Below are 19,710 nucleotides of genomic sequence, written 5' to 3' on the forward strand. Positions count from 1 at the left end.
CTTTAGGCACCAATCGATGTGTTTCATCTTAAGCTGGATTCACCCCAGTTTCTAGCATTCAGGGAAGCCCTTCCTAAAAAGAAATAGTGAAGGGAATGTGCTGCCCAATTTATAAGCTGAGCATCTCATTCATTGCATCTCAGCCCAGGATAACTTCTTCTGGTTCGGCACACAAGGGAAACACGCTTAAGGTGCAAAGAGACAGGAATTATCTCCAAAGCTGCAACACAAACCAGATGCTATCTGAATTTTTATCCCAAACACACATATTGAGAGCATCTGGCCTCATGGAGAAATCAAGTGGCCACGGATCAGTGTGGCACCTTCTTGCTTAGCAGTGGGATAGAGAGGAAGGCGCAGGATTCAAGTCCCACAGCCCTGCTTTCCTCACTAGGTGACCTTGATCAAGTGAGTTAGCTTCTCCTAGCCTCCGCCTACCCATCTATGAAAGAAGGGTCATAATTGCTGTCCATTCCTGTTGCGGTGGGAATAAAATTACTACATATAAAGCACCTGGCTCACTTTTGGTCACTTGATGGACACTTGGAAAACTGTTAGGTCCTCACCCTGACACTCCCCCTACCCTCTGGGGATAATAATCATCATCATCTCACGAAAAGCTATTAAGGAAATGATACGGCTGGTAGGAAAGAGGAGGCATGGTTGTGGTAATGGACGTGGCACACAGTTGGCACAGGAAGAACGCCTCCTTCACAGGGCGCCTGCGCAGACTGAATCCCTGGAGAACGCTTAGCAGAGTGAAAGGCACACAGGACACTGTCAATTAATGGAGACTCTTCTTCCTTGCCCATTGTGAAATTTCGGGCAAAAATGAGATGCTGCTGGCTAAACCAGTGGTGAGCCATGAGGAGGTAGCCGGCTGTAGGAGGACCAACTCATCCCAGTTTGCCAGGGACCATCCTGGCTTTAGCACTGTCCCGGGAAGCCCCTGAGTTCCGGGCAAATGAGGATGGTTGATTACCCTGGGCTCGTGTCGCTGCACCAAGCATCCCACACACCTGAGTGGCCCCTCTTGACCTGTGACCCTGTATCCTGCCATTCTTCCCCCCTAGGTGCCCCAGCCTTACGATTTACCAGACACTCAGGCTCATTCTGATCGTGGGATATCAGCCTTTGTCGTTCTGTTTATCCCGAGTCCTCTGTCCTCACAGCTCCACAGGCTGACGCCCCACTGTCCTTCCCGTCTCAGCTCAGCCTCACTACCTCCCACTAACGGGAACTAATGCGACCCAACGGGTCCTTTGCAGATAGAATCAGGTTAAGGTGAGGTCACACTGGATTAGGGTGGGCCCTAAACCCAATGACTGGTGTCCTTATAAGATGATAAGACACAGGGAGACACAGAGGGAAGAGGGGCGCGTGAAGATGGAGACAGAGATTGGAGTGATGCTGCCACAAGCCAGGGAATGCCAAGGCTTCCCGGCAGCACCAGAAGCCAGGAGAGGCATGAAACAGATTCTCCTTCAGAGCCTCCAGAAGGGACCAACCCTGCAGATACCTTGATTTTGGACTTCTGGCCTCCAGAACTCTGAGAGCATAATTTCTGTTGTTTTCAGCACCCCCGTTGTGGTTTTTGGTGACAGCAGCCATAGGAAACTGCCCTACCTCCTCATGGAGGCCTTCACCCGTCAAAATCAATCCCTCCCCGTCACTCCTTATCTCTCCATCCTGTCTTATGTTCCTCATGGCACTCAGTGCTTTTTCTAAGTATCTTGTTCGGTATTTACAGGGGACCCTTGAACAGCATGGCTTTGAACCATGCAGGTCCACTTATACTCACATTTTTTTTCACTAAATACGTACGACAGTGCCACACAATCCGATGTTGAATTCGCAGATGCAGAACCACATGTATGGAGGGTCGACTGTAAAGTTGCGCGTGAATTTTCGACTGCACTGAGGGTTGGCACCGCTAACCACCGCGTTGTTCAAGGGTCACCTGTACTTGTATATTGTCTGTTTCCCCACTTCCAGCCACAGAAAATTTCCTTCGGAGAACAGCACCAGACCCAGCACACGTGCTTGATCAAAGTCTATTGGGTCCCCAAGGCACTTTCACTCTACCGTTATTTATTTAACCAAGGCTGCGGTAAAGGTGAGGTTGCTGGGGTCGCCAGTGGTTGGGAGTTGCAGACCGGCAGGCTGGTGCGGTTCTAATTGTGGTCTATGGGAACAGGCCTCAAAGGCCAGTCCTACAGGGGCTGCAGACTCCAAGTGCACAGAGGGCAGAGTGCCTCTCATCTAAAACATCAACAACAGTTCCAATCTACCGAGCAGTTCACAACTTCCAGAACCACTTTACAGTCTTCCGCTTCCTCAGGGTACGTGGCCTGATGCAATGAAAGGAGCAACTGGGGATAGGCTCCCTCACACAGAGCTAGCCTAACTTCCAGATTCCTCCTAGAGTCTAGTTCCAGAAGTAGCATTTTAGCCCATACAAAGCAGAAGGGATTGAGGGAAAATATGAGTCCAGTCCAAAACTAAGCGTTTCACTGAATATAAACTTAAATTTGAAGATTAAAGTATGACACACATTTTTAAATTGCACAAATAATATGTGTGCAGTTTGATGAATCATCACAAAATGTATACAGCTGTGTAACCTCCACCCAGGTTAAGAATTTACGGGCTTCCCTTGTAGCGCAGTGGTTGAGAGTCCTCCTGCTGATGCAGGGGACACGGGTTCCTGCCCCAGTCCGGGACGATCCCACATGCTGCAGAGCGGCTGGGCCCATGAGCCATGGCCACTGAGCCTGCACGTCCGGAGCCTGCGCTCCGCAACGGGAGAGGCCACAACAGTGAGAGGCCCGCGTACCGCAAAAAAAAAAAAGAATCAACTTACAAGACCAACACCCCAGAAAGCCCCCATGCTGTGCTCCCTCAGAATCACTATCCTTCCCCTCCTTCCCAAAGATCACCACCAGCCTAACTGCAATCACCAAAGATTAGCATATGGAATCAGAGAATATGTACTTCTTTTATTTCTTGCCTCTTTTGCTGATATTATGTTTGTGAAATGCATCAGTGTTGTAGCATGTAGCTCTAATCTGTCTGTTTTCATTGCTGTGTAGTATTCCAATGTGTAAGTATTCCACAATTTATCCACCCTACTATTGATGGACAGTTTGGGGTTAACACTAATAGTGACCCTATTTACAACAGCCAAGACATGGAAGTAACCTAAATGTCCATCGACAGATGAATGGATAAAGAAGATGTGGTACATATATACAGTGGAATATTACTCAGCCATAAAAAAGAACAAAATAATGCCATTTGCAGCAACATGGATGCAACTAGAGATTATCATACTAAGTGAAGTCAGGAAGAGAAAGACAAATACCAAATGATATCACTTACATATGGAATCTAAGATATGACACAAATGAACTTGTTTATCAAGCAGAAATTGACTCACAGACAATCTCTTTAGAACAGACTTGTGGCTGCCAAAGCAGGGTTGGGGAGGGATGGATTGGTAGTTTGGGATTAGCAGATACAAACTATTAGATATATGCATAACTGAGTTGCTTTGCTGTACACTGGAAACTAATATAACACTGGAAATCAACTACACTTCAATAAAATAAAGTTTAAAAATACTAATAGTGCCCCATAAATATTCTTGTACAAATCTTTTGGTGCACATGTATGGATAACCGAAAGTGTATACATATATGACTGCAAAATCATTGTTTTGTAATGTTATTGGCCTGTAATTTTCCTTTCTTGTAAAGCTCCTACTAGGATATACAATCAAGGATACATTCATTTTATAAAATGAGTTGGGGAGTGTCCCCTCTGGAAATGATTGTATGGTGTTAGTGTTATTCTTTCTTAAAGAAGCCATATGGGCCTTGCATTTCCTTTGTTAAAAGGTTTTAAATTACATGTTCAACTTATTTAATAGAATAGGACTATACAGAAATTCTATTTTTTCTTAAGTCAGTATTGGTAAGTTTTTTCTTTCTTGGCATTTGTACATTTATCTAAAGTTTTCAAATATATTTTATAAACATGTTCATGATATATTCTTATGTTTTTAATGCTTCAGGATCTATCCATTCTGATCTTACGGAAAAACACAACCGAACTTTCTGGCCAAGCCAATAGCATTAGTTATCAATTCTTTTTCTCTCTTTTTATAAACAGTCTTGCAAGGGGTTTATCAATTTTATTAATCTTTTCTAGAACTCACTTGTCTTTGCTGATGTTCTCTAATGAAAATTCTTTTTCTAACTTCTTTGAGATGGAATATTAGATCATTGATTTTCAGCCTTTCATGTTTTAGACTCTATGCATTTGAGGTTATAAATTTTACTCTAAACATGGCTTTAGCTGTATCTGACAAAATTTGATATGCCTTATGTGGTATTTTCATAATCATTTAATTCAAACTACTTTAAAATTTCCATTGTGATTTCTTTTTTGTCCCCTGGTTACTGAGAAGTACACCTCACTTACATCTTAATTTCCAAACATATGAGGATTTTCTACTTATATTTCCGTAATTAGTTTCTTTCGTGCAAGTGTGCTAGGGATAAATTTTATTAGCTTTTGTTTGACTGAAAAGGTGTTTTCATTTTACCTTTATTTTTGAAAGATATTTTCACTGGTTGGAGAATTCTAGGTTGGCAGTTATTTTCTTTCGGCTCTTTGAAAATATCATTTTGCTGTTTTTTTGTCTTCCATTGTTTTTGTTGAAAAGCCAGCTTTCCATTTTATTCTTACTTATTTGAAGGTAACATATCTTTTTATCCTGATTGTTTTTCATAATAACTTTCTGTTTGCCCTTGGTTGTCAGAAGTTTTACTAAGCTGTGCAGAGTTGTGGTTTTCTTTGTTTTTACCCTACTAGGGATCCATAGTGCTTCTTGGACTTGTGGCTTTTCATCAAGAAAAAGAAAAAATGTTGGCCATTATCTTCCAATAATTGTTTTTTCTCCATCCTCTGTCTACTCTCTTTCTGATTTTCCAATTAATGTATGTTAGACATCTTTACAATTTCCCAGACATTTCTTACCCTCTTTTCTGTGTTTTCATGCTTCAACCTGGATGCTTTCTTCTGATCTTTGATGCTTTAGTTCCCTGATTCTTGCTTCGGGTGCATGCTTTCTGCTGGTAAAACCATTCATTAAGTTCTTGCATTTTTTGCATTTTTCAGTTTTTGTATTTTTTAGTCCCAGAATTTCGATTTGGTAAGTCAAAACATAGCTACCATTTCTATGCCAAAATTCTTGACGTTATCTCTTGATTATCTGAACATATTAAGCATAATTATTTTAATGGCTGTGTCTAATGCTGCCATTTTCAGAATCACTATCAGTTTATTTTTGATGTTATTTCTCTTGGTTTTCTCCTTGTATGTCTGGCTACTTTGGATTGAATATCAGAGTGTATATGAAAACTGTAAAAATAATTTGAGGTTCTGGATGTATGCATCTGGCAGGGTGAGAGGCTAGAGGCATGAGCAATCCCAGCTTACCACAAATCCGTTGGTGATTGAAGTGATTTGAAGATCTGATCTATTTATGATTCACTCTTGCTCCTATGGCGTAGCCCTGTGCTGACTAGCGACCTTCCTACCTGGCAGGAGTTCAACTCCAATTCCTCCTCCTCAGCCCCATGAATCTGTTGGAAGGTCTACTAAGCATCTCAGATTCTCAGCCATCATTCTGGAATTGGGAGATACCTCTAGAGGAAAAGTTGCCCCAAATGCAGGGCTTACCTCTCTGGGTTTCACTCCTTTCCCAGATTGTGGTCCTATAAGTCCCCCCATGCCTCGGTAGCTGTCTGATACCTTTAAACAGATGCTTTTTCTAACCATTTTATTCTAAAGCAGAACTCTCTCTTCCTCCCTCCCTCCCTCCCTCCCTCCCCCCCCCCTCTATATATATATGGCAAAGAAATGGTTTGTTCTCCATTCAACAAATATTTACTGAGTGTATACTGAGAGGTCGTCATTGTTAGAAGCCAAGGCAATGGCAATGAATGAAACAGGTAGAAAAGCCTTGCTGTCGTGTAGTTGCATCTTGGGGAGGGAGGTTCTGGAGGGAGGCTGAGCATAAGCATGAAGAGTGTGCTGCCTGCTAGATGGTGATAAGAGCTCTAGGGAAACATCAAGCGGGGAGGGAGGACAGGGATGCCCCGGGTGGGGAGAGTTGCAGTTTCACATGGGGTGGTCCCTGAGGCCACATGGTGGTGGTTCAGAGAGGGAATGGGGCGGGGGGTGGGGGAGACCATTTAGGGCCTGGCTTACAGGCCAGGATGTGTTTTATTTCCTTCTCAAATCTATTTATTTAACTTTAAAAAAATGAGTCCATTTAAATATAAATAATGTAATCATTGCACAGGAAAAACGGAAAGAGAAAAGTCCTGACCCACATTATCCCTCTGGTTCCTCTAAGCCGAGCAATTTAGGAAAAGTGTGGAGTCAGGCACCCCTGGCTCCCACCTTGGCCCAGACACATCTGAACTGTGAGACCTTGGCAAGGTACCCCCTGAGGCTCCATCTCCTCACATGCAAATGCAGGTAGAGCTCTGAGTCCAAGAGAGTTGTGCTATTGAAGGGAAACACACACACGGACACAGAGACACACAGAGACAATCATACATAGAGACACACACACAGACACACAAACACACAGACACACACACAGATGTAGACACACATAGACACACACACCTGTTTAGTACCTGGATATTGTTAGGTAGATGTCATTATCTCTACTTTATGTGCAAAAGAGGCTTTTCTCAGGCCACCGGGCTAGTAAGTAGAAAGGCTAGGACGAGAATCCATTTCTTCTGAGCACCTTACCCTCTCTTTGTCATGTTAAAATCTGACTCAAGTCATAATAATAAATTAATAATATTATTAGTGTTTTTGTTGGTTTCCTATTGCTGCCATAGCAAATTGCCATGAACTTAGTGACTTAAATTTATTTTCAGACAGTCCTGCAGGGCATGAGTCCAAAATGGGACTCATGGGTCCAACATGGGCTAAAATCAACATGTTGGCAGGGCTGTGGTCTTTCTGGAGGCTCTAGGGAATAGTCCGTTTTCTTGCCTTTTCCACCTTCTAGGGACACCTGCACTCCTTGGCTCATGGCCCCTTCCATCCTCAGTGCCAGCAACTTCGTCACTCCAGTCTCTGCTTTCATCATCTCGCCTCCTTCTCTGACTCTGGCTCCCCTCCTCCCTCTTTCACTTACAAGGACTCCTGTGATTACACTGGACCTGCCTGGAGAATCCAGGATAACCTATTCATCTCAAGGTCCTGAATTTAATCACATCTGCAAAGTCCCTTTTGCCATGTAAGCTAACATATTCATGGGTTCCAGGGAATAAGATGTGAACACCTTTGGGAGCAGTAGGCAGAATAATGATAAATAATAAATCATTTGCTTGTCAGAGTGGTGCACACCATTGCTGGGAGCTTGCGGCAGAGGTAGCTGGGTAAGTCCACACATGATATACATGGGCTGACCCCACCAGCCAGGAGGGCCAGTGTTTCTGCCCTATGCCTTTATTTCTCAGTCTCCTATACTGTGGTGTTGTTTAATTAGTAGACGATAGAGCTACATGTGGCATGTGAGGTCTGGAAGCCTAAAGAGGACATTCATGGTAGTAGCTCTAAGGGGAGAACGAAAAGGAGCCAGAGCAGATTTTTAGAGCTGGTGGAAACCTCAGCTACCAGAGTTCATTCTCCTTATTTTCTAGATTACATCACTGAGGCCCAGAGAGGGGAACTGATGGCCCCAAGGTCACCTGGCAAGTCAGTGGTAGAGCCAGAACTTGAAGTCAAGTCCTTGACCCTGATCTCATGTCCATGCCCTATGATTCTCTAAACGCTGCTGCTTGAACATGTCCACTAGAGAGCACTTAATGCAGTGACTTGGGCTTGTCCACTGCAGAGGTGCTAATGCAGGAGATGTGGGCTTGCACCCCTGGGAGTGTGGACAGCTCTGGGAACGCTGTGGCAGGAGCCTGTCCAACACAATCATCCACAAACACAAAACACCTCTGCACTCTTTCACCTTGACTTTACAATCAGCAAGGATTTGCCCTCCAACGCCATATGCTTCATCATGTTTGTTTCAATGTAAAAATAGTGTGTTTATTTTTGCTCCAAGCCTTTTAGAAATAGGACACTTCAGTCCGATGTTTTCTGCAATGGTTCCAAATATTCCCCCCGAGAACCTGGTTTGAGCAGCACAACCACCTGAAAATCCTCCAGGCTTCTCATTTGGTTTTAAATTATTTATTTCAAGAAGGGCAGCAATTCACCTCATAACCAGCAATTTTCTTTCTTTCTGACCAGTTGCCTCACCTTAAATGCCCTCACATCTGTCTCTGTGCTTTGAGAGGGTTTGGTGAGAATAGATGACACAAAACTTCCACATCTTGGCTCAACTCCAAGAGGCCACATTCCAGAAATCAGGAGTGCATTTTATCCCCACCTGTTGATTTTACTTTTTTTTCTGTTTCTTTTTGAAAAGCTCATAGGACAAATGGTCTAAAAGACGTTTGTCTTGAATATGCGGTTTTGTAAAAATGGCATCTCTCTTTGAATCAGCTTATTTTTTTGACATCTTTATTGAGGTATAATTGCTATACATTGTTGTGTTAGTTGCTGCTGTATGACAAAGTGAATCAGCTATACATATACATATATCCCCATATCCCCTCCCTCTTGCGTCTCCCTCCCACCCTCCTTATCCCACCCCTCTATGTGGTCACAAAGCTCCGAGCTGATCTCCCTGTGCTATGCGGCCGCTTCCCACTATCTATTTTACATTTGGTAGTGTATATATGTCAATGCCACTCTCTTACTTCGTCTCAGCCTACCCTTCGCCATCCCCGTGTCCTCAAGTCCATTCTCTATGTCTGCGTCTTTATTCCTGTCCTACCCCTAGGTTCTTCATGATCTTTTTTTTTAGATTCCATATATATGTGTTAGCATACGGTATTTGTTTTTCTCTTTCCAACTTACTTCACTCTGTATGACAGACTCTAGGTCCATCCACCTCACTACAAATAACTGAATTGTTTCTTTTTATGGCTGAGTAATATTCCATTGTATATATGTGCCACATCTTCTTTATCCATTCATCTGTCAATGGACACTTAGGTTGCTTCCATGTCCTGGCTATTGTAAACAGTGCTACAATGAGAATTGTGGTACATGACTCTTTTTGAATTATGGTTTTCTCAGGGTGTATGCTCAGTAGAGGGATTGCTGGGTCATATGGTAGTTCTATTTTTAGTTTTTTGAGGAACCTACATACTGTTCTCCATAGTGGCTGTACCAATTCACATTCCCACCAACAGTGCAAGAGGTTCCCTTTTCTCCACACCCTCTCCAGCATTTATTCTTTGTAGATTTTTTGATGATGGCCATTCTGACTGGTGTGAGGTGATACCTCATTGTAGTTTTGATTTGCATTTCTCTAATGATTAGTGATGTTGAGCATCCTTTCATGTGCTTGTTGGCAATCTGTCTGTCTTCTTTGGAGAAATGTCTCTTTAGGTCTTCTGCCCATTTTTGGATTGGGTTGTTTGTTTTTTTTGATATTGAGCTGCATGAGCTGCTTATAAATTTTGGAGATTAATCCTTTGTCAGTTGCTTCCTTTGCAAATATTTTCTCCCATTCTGAAGGTTGCCTTTTTGTCTTGTTTATGGTTTCCTTCGCTGTGCAAGAGCTTTTAAGTTTCTTTAGGTCCCATTTGTTTATTTTTGTTTTTATTTCCATTTCTCTAGGAAGTGGGTCAAAAAGGATCTTGCTGTGATTTATGTCATAGAGTGTTCTGCCTATGCTTTCCTCTAAGAGTTTTATAGTGTCTGGCCTTACATTTAGGTCTTTAATCCATTTTGAGTTTATTTTTGTGTATGGTGTTAGGAAGTGTTCTAATTTCACTCTTTTACATGTAGCTGTCCAGTTTTCCCAGCACCACTTTTTGAAGACGCTGTCTTTTCTCCACTGTATACTCTTGCCTCCTTTGTCATAGATTAGTTGACCATAGGTGTGTGGGTTTATCTCTGGGCTTTCTGTCCTGTTCCATTGATCTATATTTCTGTTTTTATGCCAGTACCATACTGTCTTGATTACTGTAGTTTTGTAGTATGGTCTGAATTCAGGGAGCCTGATTCCTCCAGCTCCGTTTTTCTTTCTCAAGATCATTTTGGCTATTCAGGGTCTTTTGTGTTTCCATACAAATTGTGAAATTTTTTGTTCTAGTTCTGTGATAAATACCATTGGTAGTTTGACAGGGATTGCACTGAATCTGTAGATTGCTTTGGGTAGGATAGTCATTTTCACAGTGTTGATTCTGCCAATCCAAGAACATGGTATATTTCTCCATCTGTTTGTATCATGTTTAATTGCTTTCATCAGTGGTTTATAGTTTTCTGCATACACGTCTTTTGTCTCCTTAGGTAGGTTTACTCCTAGGTATTTTATTCTTTTCATTGCAATGGTAGATGGGAGTGTTTCTTTAATTTCTCTTTCAGATTTTTTGTCGTTAATGTATAGGAATGCAAGAGATTTCTGTGCATTAATTTTGTATCCTGCTACTTTACCAAATTCATTGATTAGCTCTAGTAGTTTTCTGGTAGCATCTTTAGGATTCTCTATGTATAGTATCATGTCATCTGAAAACAGTGACAGTTTTATTTCTTCTTTTCCAATTTGGATTCCTTTTATTTCTTTTTCTTCTTTGATTGCTGTGGCTAAAACTTCCAAAACTATGTTAAATAATACTGGTGAGAGTAGGTAACCTTGTCTTGTCCCTGATCTTAGAGGAAATGGTTTCAGTTTTTCACCATTGAGAATGATGTTGGCTCTGGGATTGTCATATATGGCCTTTATTATGTTGAGGTAAGTTCCCTCTATGCCTACTTTCTGGAGAGTTTTTATAATAAATCGGTGTTGAATTTTGTCAAAAGCTTTGTCTGCGTCTATGGAAATGATCATATGGTTTTTCTCCTTCAATTTGTTAATATGGTATATCATCTTGACTGATTTGCATATTTTAAAGAATCCTTGCATTCCTGGGATAAATCCCACTTGATCATGGTGTATGATCCTTTTAATGTGCTGCTGGCCTCTGTTTGCTAGTATTTTGTTGAGGATTTTTACATTTATTTTCATCAGTGATATTGGCCTGTAATTTTCTTTTTTTTGACATCTTTGTCTGGTTTTGGTATCAAGGTGATGGTGGCCTCATAGAATGAGTTTGGGAGTGTTCCTCCCTCTGCTATATTTTGGAAGAGTTTGAGAAGGATGGGTTTTAGCTCTTCTCTAAATGTTTGATAGAATTCGCCTGTGAAGCCATCTGGTCCTGGGCTTTTGTTTGTTGGAAGATTTTTAATCTCAGTTTCAGTTTCAGTGCTTGTGGTTGGTCTGTTTATATTTTCTATTTTTTCCTGGTTCAGTCTCAGAACGTTGTGCTCTTCTCAGAATTTGTCCATTTCTTCAAGGTTTTCTATTTTATTGGCATATAGTTGCTTGTAGTAATCTCTCACGATCCTTTGTATTTCTGCATTGTTAGTTGTTACTTCTCCTTTTTCATTTCTAATTCTGTTGATTTGAGTCTTCTTCCTTTTTTTCTTGATGAGTCTGGCTAATGGTTTATCAATTTTGTTTATCTTCTCAAAGAATCAGCTTTTAGTTTTACTGATCTTTGCTATCATTTCCTTCATTTCTTTTTCATTTATTTCTGATCTGATCTTTATGATTTCTTTCCTTTTGCTAACTTTGGGGTTTTTTTGTTCTTCTTTCTCTAATTGCTTTAGGTGTAAGGTTAGGTTGTTTATCTGAGATTTTTCTTGTTTCTTGAGGTAGGATTGTATTGCTGTAAACCTCCCTCTTGGAAACTGCTTTTGCTGCATCCCATAGGTTTTGGGCCATGGTGTTTTCATTGTCATTTGTTTCTAGGTATATTTTGATTTCCTCTTTGATTTCTGCAGTGATCTCTTGGTTATTTAGTAGCATATTGTTTAGCCTCCATGTGTTTGTACTTTTTACAGTTTTTTTCCTGTAACTGATATCTAGTCTCATAGCATTGTGGTTGGAAAAGATACTCAGCTTATTTTTAATGAAGGAAATTCAGAGAGCAACCAGTTATGTGTAACTAGTAAGTGTCACCTCCCCCAGAATAGCTAGACAAGCAAAGCAGCAGGAAAGAGGCTAAATGGGTAAAATACAAAGCTGCCAGAAAGAGAGACTTCAGTGGCCTCCATTAGAAAAGGACTTTTAGATGCTCCCATCTCGCCACCCTTTCTCCTGAGCAGGCAGGGTCTTCGAAACCCGACCATCGGTCCAAATCCTGGATCTGCATCGTATCAACTAAGAATGTAAATGATAACAACAACAATAATGGCAACGATATCATTATTGGTGTTGGGGGAAGGTAATGGGGGCTGGAAGGTACTTGTTTTGCACACACAGCATACCATTAAGTTTTACATTCCCTAACAAGGGAAGCTTGGGAGTATTCCCCTTCCCCAGATGAGAGAAAGGGGCTAAGACAGGGAGGCAGACTGCTGCTGTGTGGTCTCCACTTTGTCCATGCTCCCTGAGTCCACATCCTTGGGTGGTTAGATGCCTCTGACCCTGACTCTGCATCCAGTCATGGGCCCCACCTTGGCCAGTGGGACTCTGGCAGATGTGTCCAAGCAGACTTGATAAGCACTTGCACACTGGGACTTGTTCCTCTTGCTGCTCATTGGAACCCTGAAAACCCCATGGAAGAGGCTGGGTCACCCCATCTGGGGGTGAGAGACCACATGGAACAGAGATGAGCCAGCCCTCGGGATCCCAAGACCAGCCCACCTGCTGGCAACCAAACATCCAAGGTCATTCAGCCGCTGACTGGCCCGCAGCCAACCTCAGCCATAGGAGAGAGAGCCCAGCAGAGCCCAGCAGGGCTGGCCCAGGTTAGAATTGCCCCACCAACCCTCAGAACTGTAAGCTCAGCAAAAGGATTATTGCCTTAAGCCATTATGTTTTTGTTTTGTTTTTTAATGCAGCAAAACCTAACTGATGAAGTTAACCTTGGTAAGTGTCAGAACCCAGGCCGGCTTAATCCATAGCCCTCACCCTTAACCACTTTACTGTCTCGTGTTTCTGAGCCTCAGGGCCCTCATATGTGAAATGACAACAAAACAGCGTTTCACTGAAGTACAGTTGGCTTATAATATTATATTAGCTTCAGGTGTACAATGTAGTGATTCAGTATTTTTATACATTACAAAATGATCACCACTAAGTCTATTTATGATCTGTCGTTATACAAAGTTATTGCAATAGCACTGACTATACCCTCTATGCTTTACATTCCATCCCATGATTTATTTATTTTATAACTGGAAGTTTGTACCTCTTAATCTCTGTCATCTATTTTGCCCAATGCCCCACCCCCTTCCCCTTTGACAGCCACCCATTTTTCTCTATATCTATGAGTCTATTTCTGTTTTGCTATGTTTGTTCATTTGCTTGCTTTTTGCTAGATTCCATGTATAAGTGAAAAATTACAGTATTTGTCTTTCTCTGTCTGACTTAATTCACTTAGCATGCAACCCTCTGGCTCATAGGCCATAAAAAACTGTCTACAGGCCAAATTTGTCCCAAGGGACGTAGTTTACCAAATCCCGTTCTTTACTAATATAAGCATGAAAATTCATAGCTTTTCCTCTAACTGCATCCAACAAATTTTGATATGCTGTATTTTCATTATCATTCCATTAAAATATATTTTTAAATTTTTAATTTATTTTTATTTTTGTCTGCGTTGGGTCCTCGCCGCTACACGCGGGCTCTCTGTAGCTGGGGCGAGCGGGGGCCACTCCCCGTTGCGGCGCACGGGCTTCTCACTGCGGTGGCCTCTCTTGTTGCAGAGCATGGGCTCTAGGTGCTCGGGCTTCAATAGTTGCAGCACGTGGGCTCAGTAGCTGTGGCTCCCGGGCTCTAGAGTGTAAAATATTTGTAATTTCCCTTGTAACTTCCTCTTTGACTCATGTAATACTTAGAGGTGTGTTTTTATTATTTTCCAAATTTAGGGGGGGTTCTTAGATATTGTTTGTGATTTCTAATTCAATTATACTGTGGACAGAGAATATATTTATATGATTTCAATAAAAGATTTCAATCTTTTCAAACTTATCGAGGCTTGTTCTATGCCCAGCTTTTGGTCCGTCGTGGTGAATAAACCATGGCCGTTGAAAAAAATATATATAACAGCCTTTCAACGTTAGTGGGAGATCAAAGGTGATGAAGTTCATGAACATGATTGGTCAATTAGAAAATTCGACATGAACACCAGCCAGTATTCTCTCCAGTTAATGTTCTTTCTACAGGCTTCTCCCTTCTACTTGAATAGTGAGAGTTTGAGGTATTACAAAATCCTGAATTATTTCCTGCCAGCAAAGCAATGAAAATAAATGAAGTCTCTTCCGCCCTGACCTCCTATACGGCCTCTTACTCTCATGCTCTCCCTTGTCATTCCCGTCACTCACAACGCCTGGTGCCCTCAGCTTATAAAAGATGGAGAAGGAAGGGAACTAGCCCTTAACGACTTCATACAGGGTTCCAGCAGCATTAGCATTAGGCAGTGTATGTACACACACACACACACACACACACACACGTCTTCATGTCAGCCTTTTAACAGCCCTCCAAGGTAGCTATTGTTATCTCTATTTTACAGATGAGGAAACTGAGGCTCAGAACCATTCAGTAACTTATCAAAAGTCAGTAATTGGCAAATAGCAGAGGTGGGATCCAGTCCCAGGGGTTTCTAATCCTAAAGCTTGTGATCTTTCCACAAAGGGCTGAAAGTAACATTCTACGGATTTGTGTATTTAGAAAGAAAGCAGGGTTGGCTTGTTGGTTTTGACAATATATTTTGAGTCTCCTACTCTCACAGGCCATGGCCAGAATCAGGCCATGTCTCACCCCTTCCACCGCCGCCATCCTGTCCTACTCATAGCTATCACCCCGGGGCGGATGGCCTTCCCACCCCACTCCTGCCCTCCCCCTACCTTCTCTCTACACAGAAGTGGGAGGAATCTTATTGAATCATAAACCAACTCTTGTCACATTTCTCTCAACCCTACCCCAGCTCCCCATCACACTCAGCACAAATCCGCAGTCCTCACTGTGACCTACAAGGTCCTGTGGGATCTGACTGGCCCCTCTTCAACTCATCTGCATCCACTCTCCCCCTGGCTCACCAGGCTCCACCACACTGGCCTCCTGACTCTTCTTTGAACTTGCCAAGCATGCTTCCACTTCAGGGTCACTGTCCACTTCTCTCCGCCAGGTACACAATTCCCACAATATTCATTTGTTTCTTGCCCTTGGTTCATTCCCGTCTCTGCTCCTTTGTTTCCTCCTCCGAGCAGCCTTCCCTGAGTCCTATTTAAAATAGCCCTTGCTATCTTCCTGTGCTGCTTCTTTTCCTCCTAGGGCTTACCATTATCTACCTCATATATCTAATTACATATCTGTCCACCCACTAGAACGTAAGCTCCAGGTGTAGGGACTGGGGGGTCCTGTTCACCACTGTGTCCCCAGTGTAGACCACAAGGCACAGCATGTACTCCGCAAATGCTGCTTGGTGAATACATGAAAGAATGAATGAGGGACTTCCCTGGCGGTCCAGTGGTTAAGACTTCATCTTTCAATGCAGGGGTGTGGGTTCGATCCCTGGTAGGGGAGCTAAAATCCCACATGCCTCAAGGCCGAAAAACCAAAACATAAAACAGAAGCAATATTGTAACAAATTCAATAAAGACTTTAAAAATGGTACAAATCAAAAAACATCGTTAAAAAAAAAAAAAAAAAGAATGAATGAGTCAGAGGCCCAGACAGGAAACATAATCCTCATAAAAACTCCCTGGAAACCACAGACAACTTGGAATATGAATTTTATGGTGAAGATGACCAATAGAATGCATGATGTGCCAAAGACCATCCAGGTCTTTGGAGTTGGTTTGGGTCCGTCCCAGTCAGTGCTTCTCCATTAGAGGAGCATCGTGGGTGGGTGGTCCATCCCATGGGACTGCCCCACTTTATGCAGGGTTCTTGTGTTCTCGGTCTCTGCCAATTCAATATCAGTAGGGATGCATGTGACAGCCACAAGTACCCCTCACATTTTGAAACACGCCCCAGGAATGTGTTACTGCCCTCTCTCCTGCCACGGTGAAGGCTCACCTCCATCCACGCCCATGATGAAGCGTCCCAGGATGAGCATTTCAAAGGCTCCTGCTTGGAGAGAACAAGCCATCAGCAACAGGGCGGAAATTGCAAACCCATTGTTGACCAGCAAAGTGAATTTCCTGGAAGAAAAGGAGGGGTTTGATGAGGCTGCCACTGGCCTGTGTATCCCCAGAACAGGATCCAGATTCCCCCCACCCCCATTGCCACCTTTGGCCATACGACCCTGAGCAAGGAACTTCCTTCCTCTGGGTTCATTACCACGGTTGATTAGGTCACCTCCGAAGGCACTGAGAGCCCTGATATTCTATGAGTCTCCCTGTTGCAATATTTTATCTCATCGGTTCTAAGACCTTCATTTAACACTACAAAGTCAAAATGCGTCTTACAATCCATGAGTCAGATGTCAGGCAAGGAAATGAAAACTACTCTAGTTAGTTTCACAGAGAGAATTAACACAGGGAACTGGTTAAGGTCACTGCTGGGGCTGGCAGGAAATTCAGGCAAACTAAAGGGAGCAAGTCCCCCCTCTTCTAGTGCCCCTGTGGCAAAGGGCAGGTGAGGCTTGCAGGTCTCAGCCCCTGCATCACAGAGCAGAGCACAGAAGGGTACTTTGGGAGCTGGGAGCAATAGCTTGTTAATTAGCACACCTACAGCATCCTATGACTTCAGCTGGCATAGTTTTTCTCCCTCCCTCCCTCCCTTCTTCCTTCCTTCCTTCCTTCCCTCCCTCCCTTCTTCCTTCCTTCCTTCCTTCCTCCCTCCCTCTCTCCCTCCCTCCCTTCCTTCCTTCCTTCCCTCCCTCCCTTCTTCCTTCCTTCCTCCCTCCCTCCCTCTCTCTGTTTTTCTCTTTCTTTCTCTCTCTCTCTCTGCAGTTCATGTAACAATGCTTCTTATACCTAACTATACCTAACTATAGCATGAAGCATGAGGCTGAGCTAATCCCCTCAAACGAGGTCAGCCAAATTCCTTTGGCAAGTCTTACTATTCATTGCTCCTTGTTAGGACCACTACCACTGTTTTATATGAATATATAACATATTCCTAAGACCTCACAGTTGAGAAGCATAACTTATTTGGAGGCCTGGGGACCTGGGTTCCTGCACCAGCTGTCTCTTTTATGACCTAGGGGACTTCGTACTTCATTGCTCTGTGCTTTCCTTGCCTCATCTGCAAAATGATCTTAATAGCTCACACTGATTGAACTTTTGCTACATGACAGACCCCATTCTAAGCATTTTACATGAGTAGCTCATTTACTGCTCAAAAGGACCCTATGAAGTAGGTACTATTCTTATCTCTGCTCTATAGATAAGTTAACTAGGACACATAAATTAGTCACTTGTTTTAGGTCATACAACTAATGAATCAAGTAGCTGGGGAAGCAGCCTCTCACAGGATACTTTTTCCCTAAAGACTCAATGATTTAACAGTATTAAACTGTTTTAGAAATTGTAAGAAGCTAGGGCTTGAAAGGGAACTTCGTTATTACTTGTAGGAGTTAGCTCTCTTAACTTCCGGGCCAAAGTTCTTTCTACTGTTTTTGATTTATCTCAAGCTGTTCATTAAATTTTTTTCCCTTTCCTACAACTTCTTGGAGAACCCCAAACTTAGTGAATTTTGCAGCTCAATTCGGATGGTATAAAGCCTGCTCATTGCAACTTCTTCTATAACAGCAAATGATTGAAACAACCCAAATGTCCATTAATAAGGGGCTATTTAAATAAATTATGATACATATATAATGTGGCATATTATGCAGACATTAAAATAGAGGTAGCATTCTACATTCTGATATGGAAAAATCTCAAAGATGTATTGTTAAGTGCAAAGAATAAGATACAGAACTTTATGTAGAATATGCAACAACTTATGTGATAAAATGTGTGTTTGTGTGTGTGTGTAGAGATAGGCACAAATCTTGGAAAAGATACACAAAAAGCTGGTAACACTGACTGTCTCCAAGGAGGAGACAGAAGACAGAAACAAAAACGAAACTTTCGACTTTAATTGGTCCGTTTGAAAGTTAAGTCACATGAATGTATTAATTATTAAAAAATAAATATGATTTCAAATTAGTCTTTCAAAAGATTAATTTAACTGGACCTTATCATGGCGAAAAAATGTGATTTAGCAGAGACTTAAAAGAAAAATTCCAATCTAGAGTAATCTCCCTTATTCTGATGCCGAAGGTCGCAGCCTCAGGATTCAATAAAGATAAGTCTGAAGGCACTAATTTCTGTTATTGGTGAAAGCTCAAAGCAGGATGCGAACACCCTGCACCCCATGGCACTGCTCCACGTTCAGGGCCCTTCCCCTCAGTCCTCTGAGGAACTACTGTGTCAGCCCTGCGAGGAAAGCGGCGCAATGGTTGGAGGGAGTGGCAGGAAGACCTGGACCCTCCTCACAGAAGCTTTCACTTGGGTTCCACTCATCATGTATTTAGTGAGTGCTAGACACTGGGTCTACCCCAGGAATATGGGAGTCATCTCCGTCCTCCCCATCATGGGCTTTAGAGCCTAGTGAGGAACACAGACAGCAAATAAATCACACAAGTCAATTAGTGACCATCTGTGACTTCTATAAGTAAAGATAGAGAAAATATGAGATTGTATAACTCAGAACTGTGCCCACCATTTGCCTGCTTGTGCTCAGCTCCCTTCTTTCTCTGCCTGACTCTGTTTCAGGGGGAACTACCTTTCCCAGGCTCCCTTGCTTCTGGCTTCCTGGGAGGATTGGCCAATGAGAGGCCGGATGTCCATCTAGAGGGCGGGGAAGGGGAGAAGCAGGGTATTTCCTCTCTGTGAGCCATTCCAGCTGCTCTGTGTCTTCTCCTCTGCCCTAGCCATCTCTCTGTAGTCCCAGCAACCTGCTCACTAAAGTGTGGCCCTGGCTTTTAAACCCAGGAATGCTGCTTCTCCCTTTTGGACCTTCCATCTCATGGGTGGTAGCAGCTTGTCTGTAAAAAAAAAAAAAAAAAATAGATTTCTACAACATCCCCAAATATTCTCCGTGTAGCTCCACCTCTGGGTCTCAGTTCCCGCCTTGAGGCCACATAGGATAAACCCCTGTTGCTGCAGAGGCTAGTGGAAGGTACGTTTGTGAAGAGATTGTTGAGGGAGGAGAGGCAGGAGGGGGATGCTGTGGCCAGATTTGGAGGGTTCTTGGATGTTGGACAAAACAATACATTCTATAATCTATAGACAATGAGAAATAAAGGGCTTGATTAGGAATCAATACCTCAATTCCTATCCCCAGACAATTTGTCCACTGCCCTACTTCAGTTAAACTGGACATTTGATACTAGGATGATATTAATGATATCCATAAAAATAATGCTAGCATTATTTAGTGGTTCTCCAGTCTGGTTGCGCATCAGATTTCCCAAGAGCACATACAAATACGAGATCCTTGGGTCCACCTCTAGAGAATTTTCATCCTTGGGGCAGACTCAGTGTGATGCCTTTAGTATA

The 19,710-nt window shown here is 42.7% G+C and overlaps 1 protein-coding gene across 2 annotated transcripts in view; it reads right to left on the reverse strand.

Annotated features, from left to right (window-relative positions):
- The window catches only part of SLC2A9 (solute carrier family 2 member 9), a 184,869-nt gene that overhangs the window by 137,544 nt on the left and 27,615 nt on the right, over positions 1-19,710 (reverse strand). For both annotated transcript variants that reach the window (XM_082837699.1, XM_082837700.1), the window contains exon 4: positions 16,235-16,359. In XM_082837699.1, coding sequence (XP_082693825.1) covers positions 16,235-16,359 — 125 coding nt within the window. The remainder of the gene's footprint in view (positions 1-16,234; positions 16,360-19,710) is intronic.

Source organism: Leucopleurus acutus (genome assembly GCF_964270905.1).
Source record: "Leucopleurus acutus genome assembly, chromosome: 4".
NCBI lineage: Eukaryota > Metazoa > Chordata > Mammalia > Artiodactyla > Delphinidae > Leucopleurus > Leucopleurus acutus.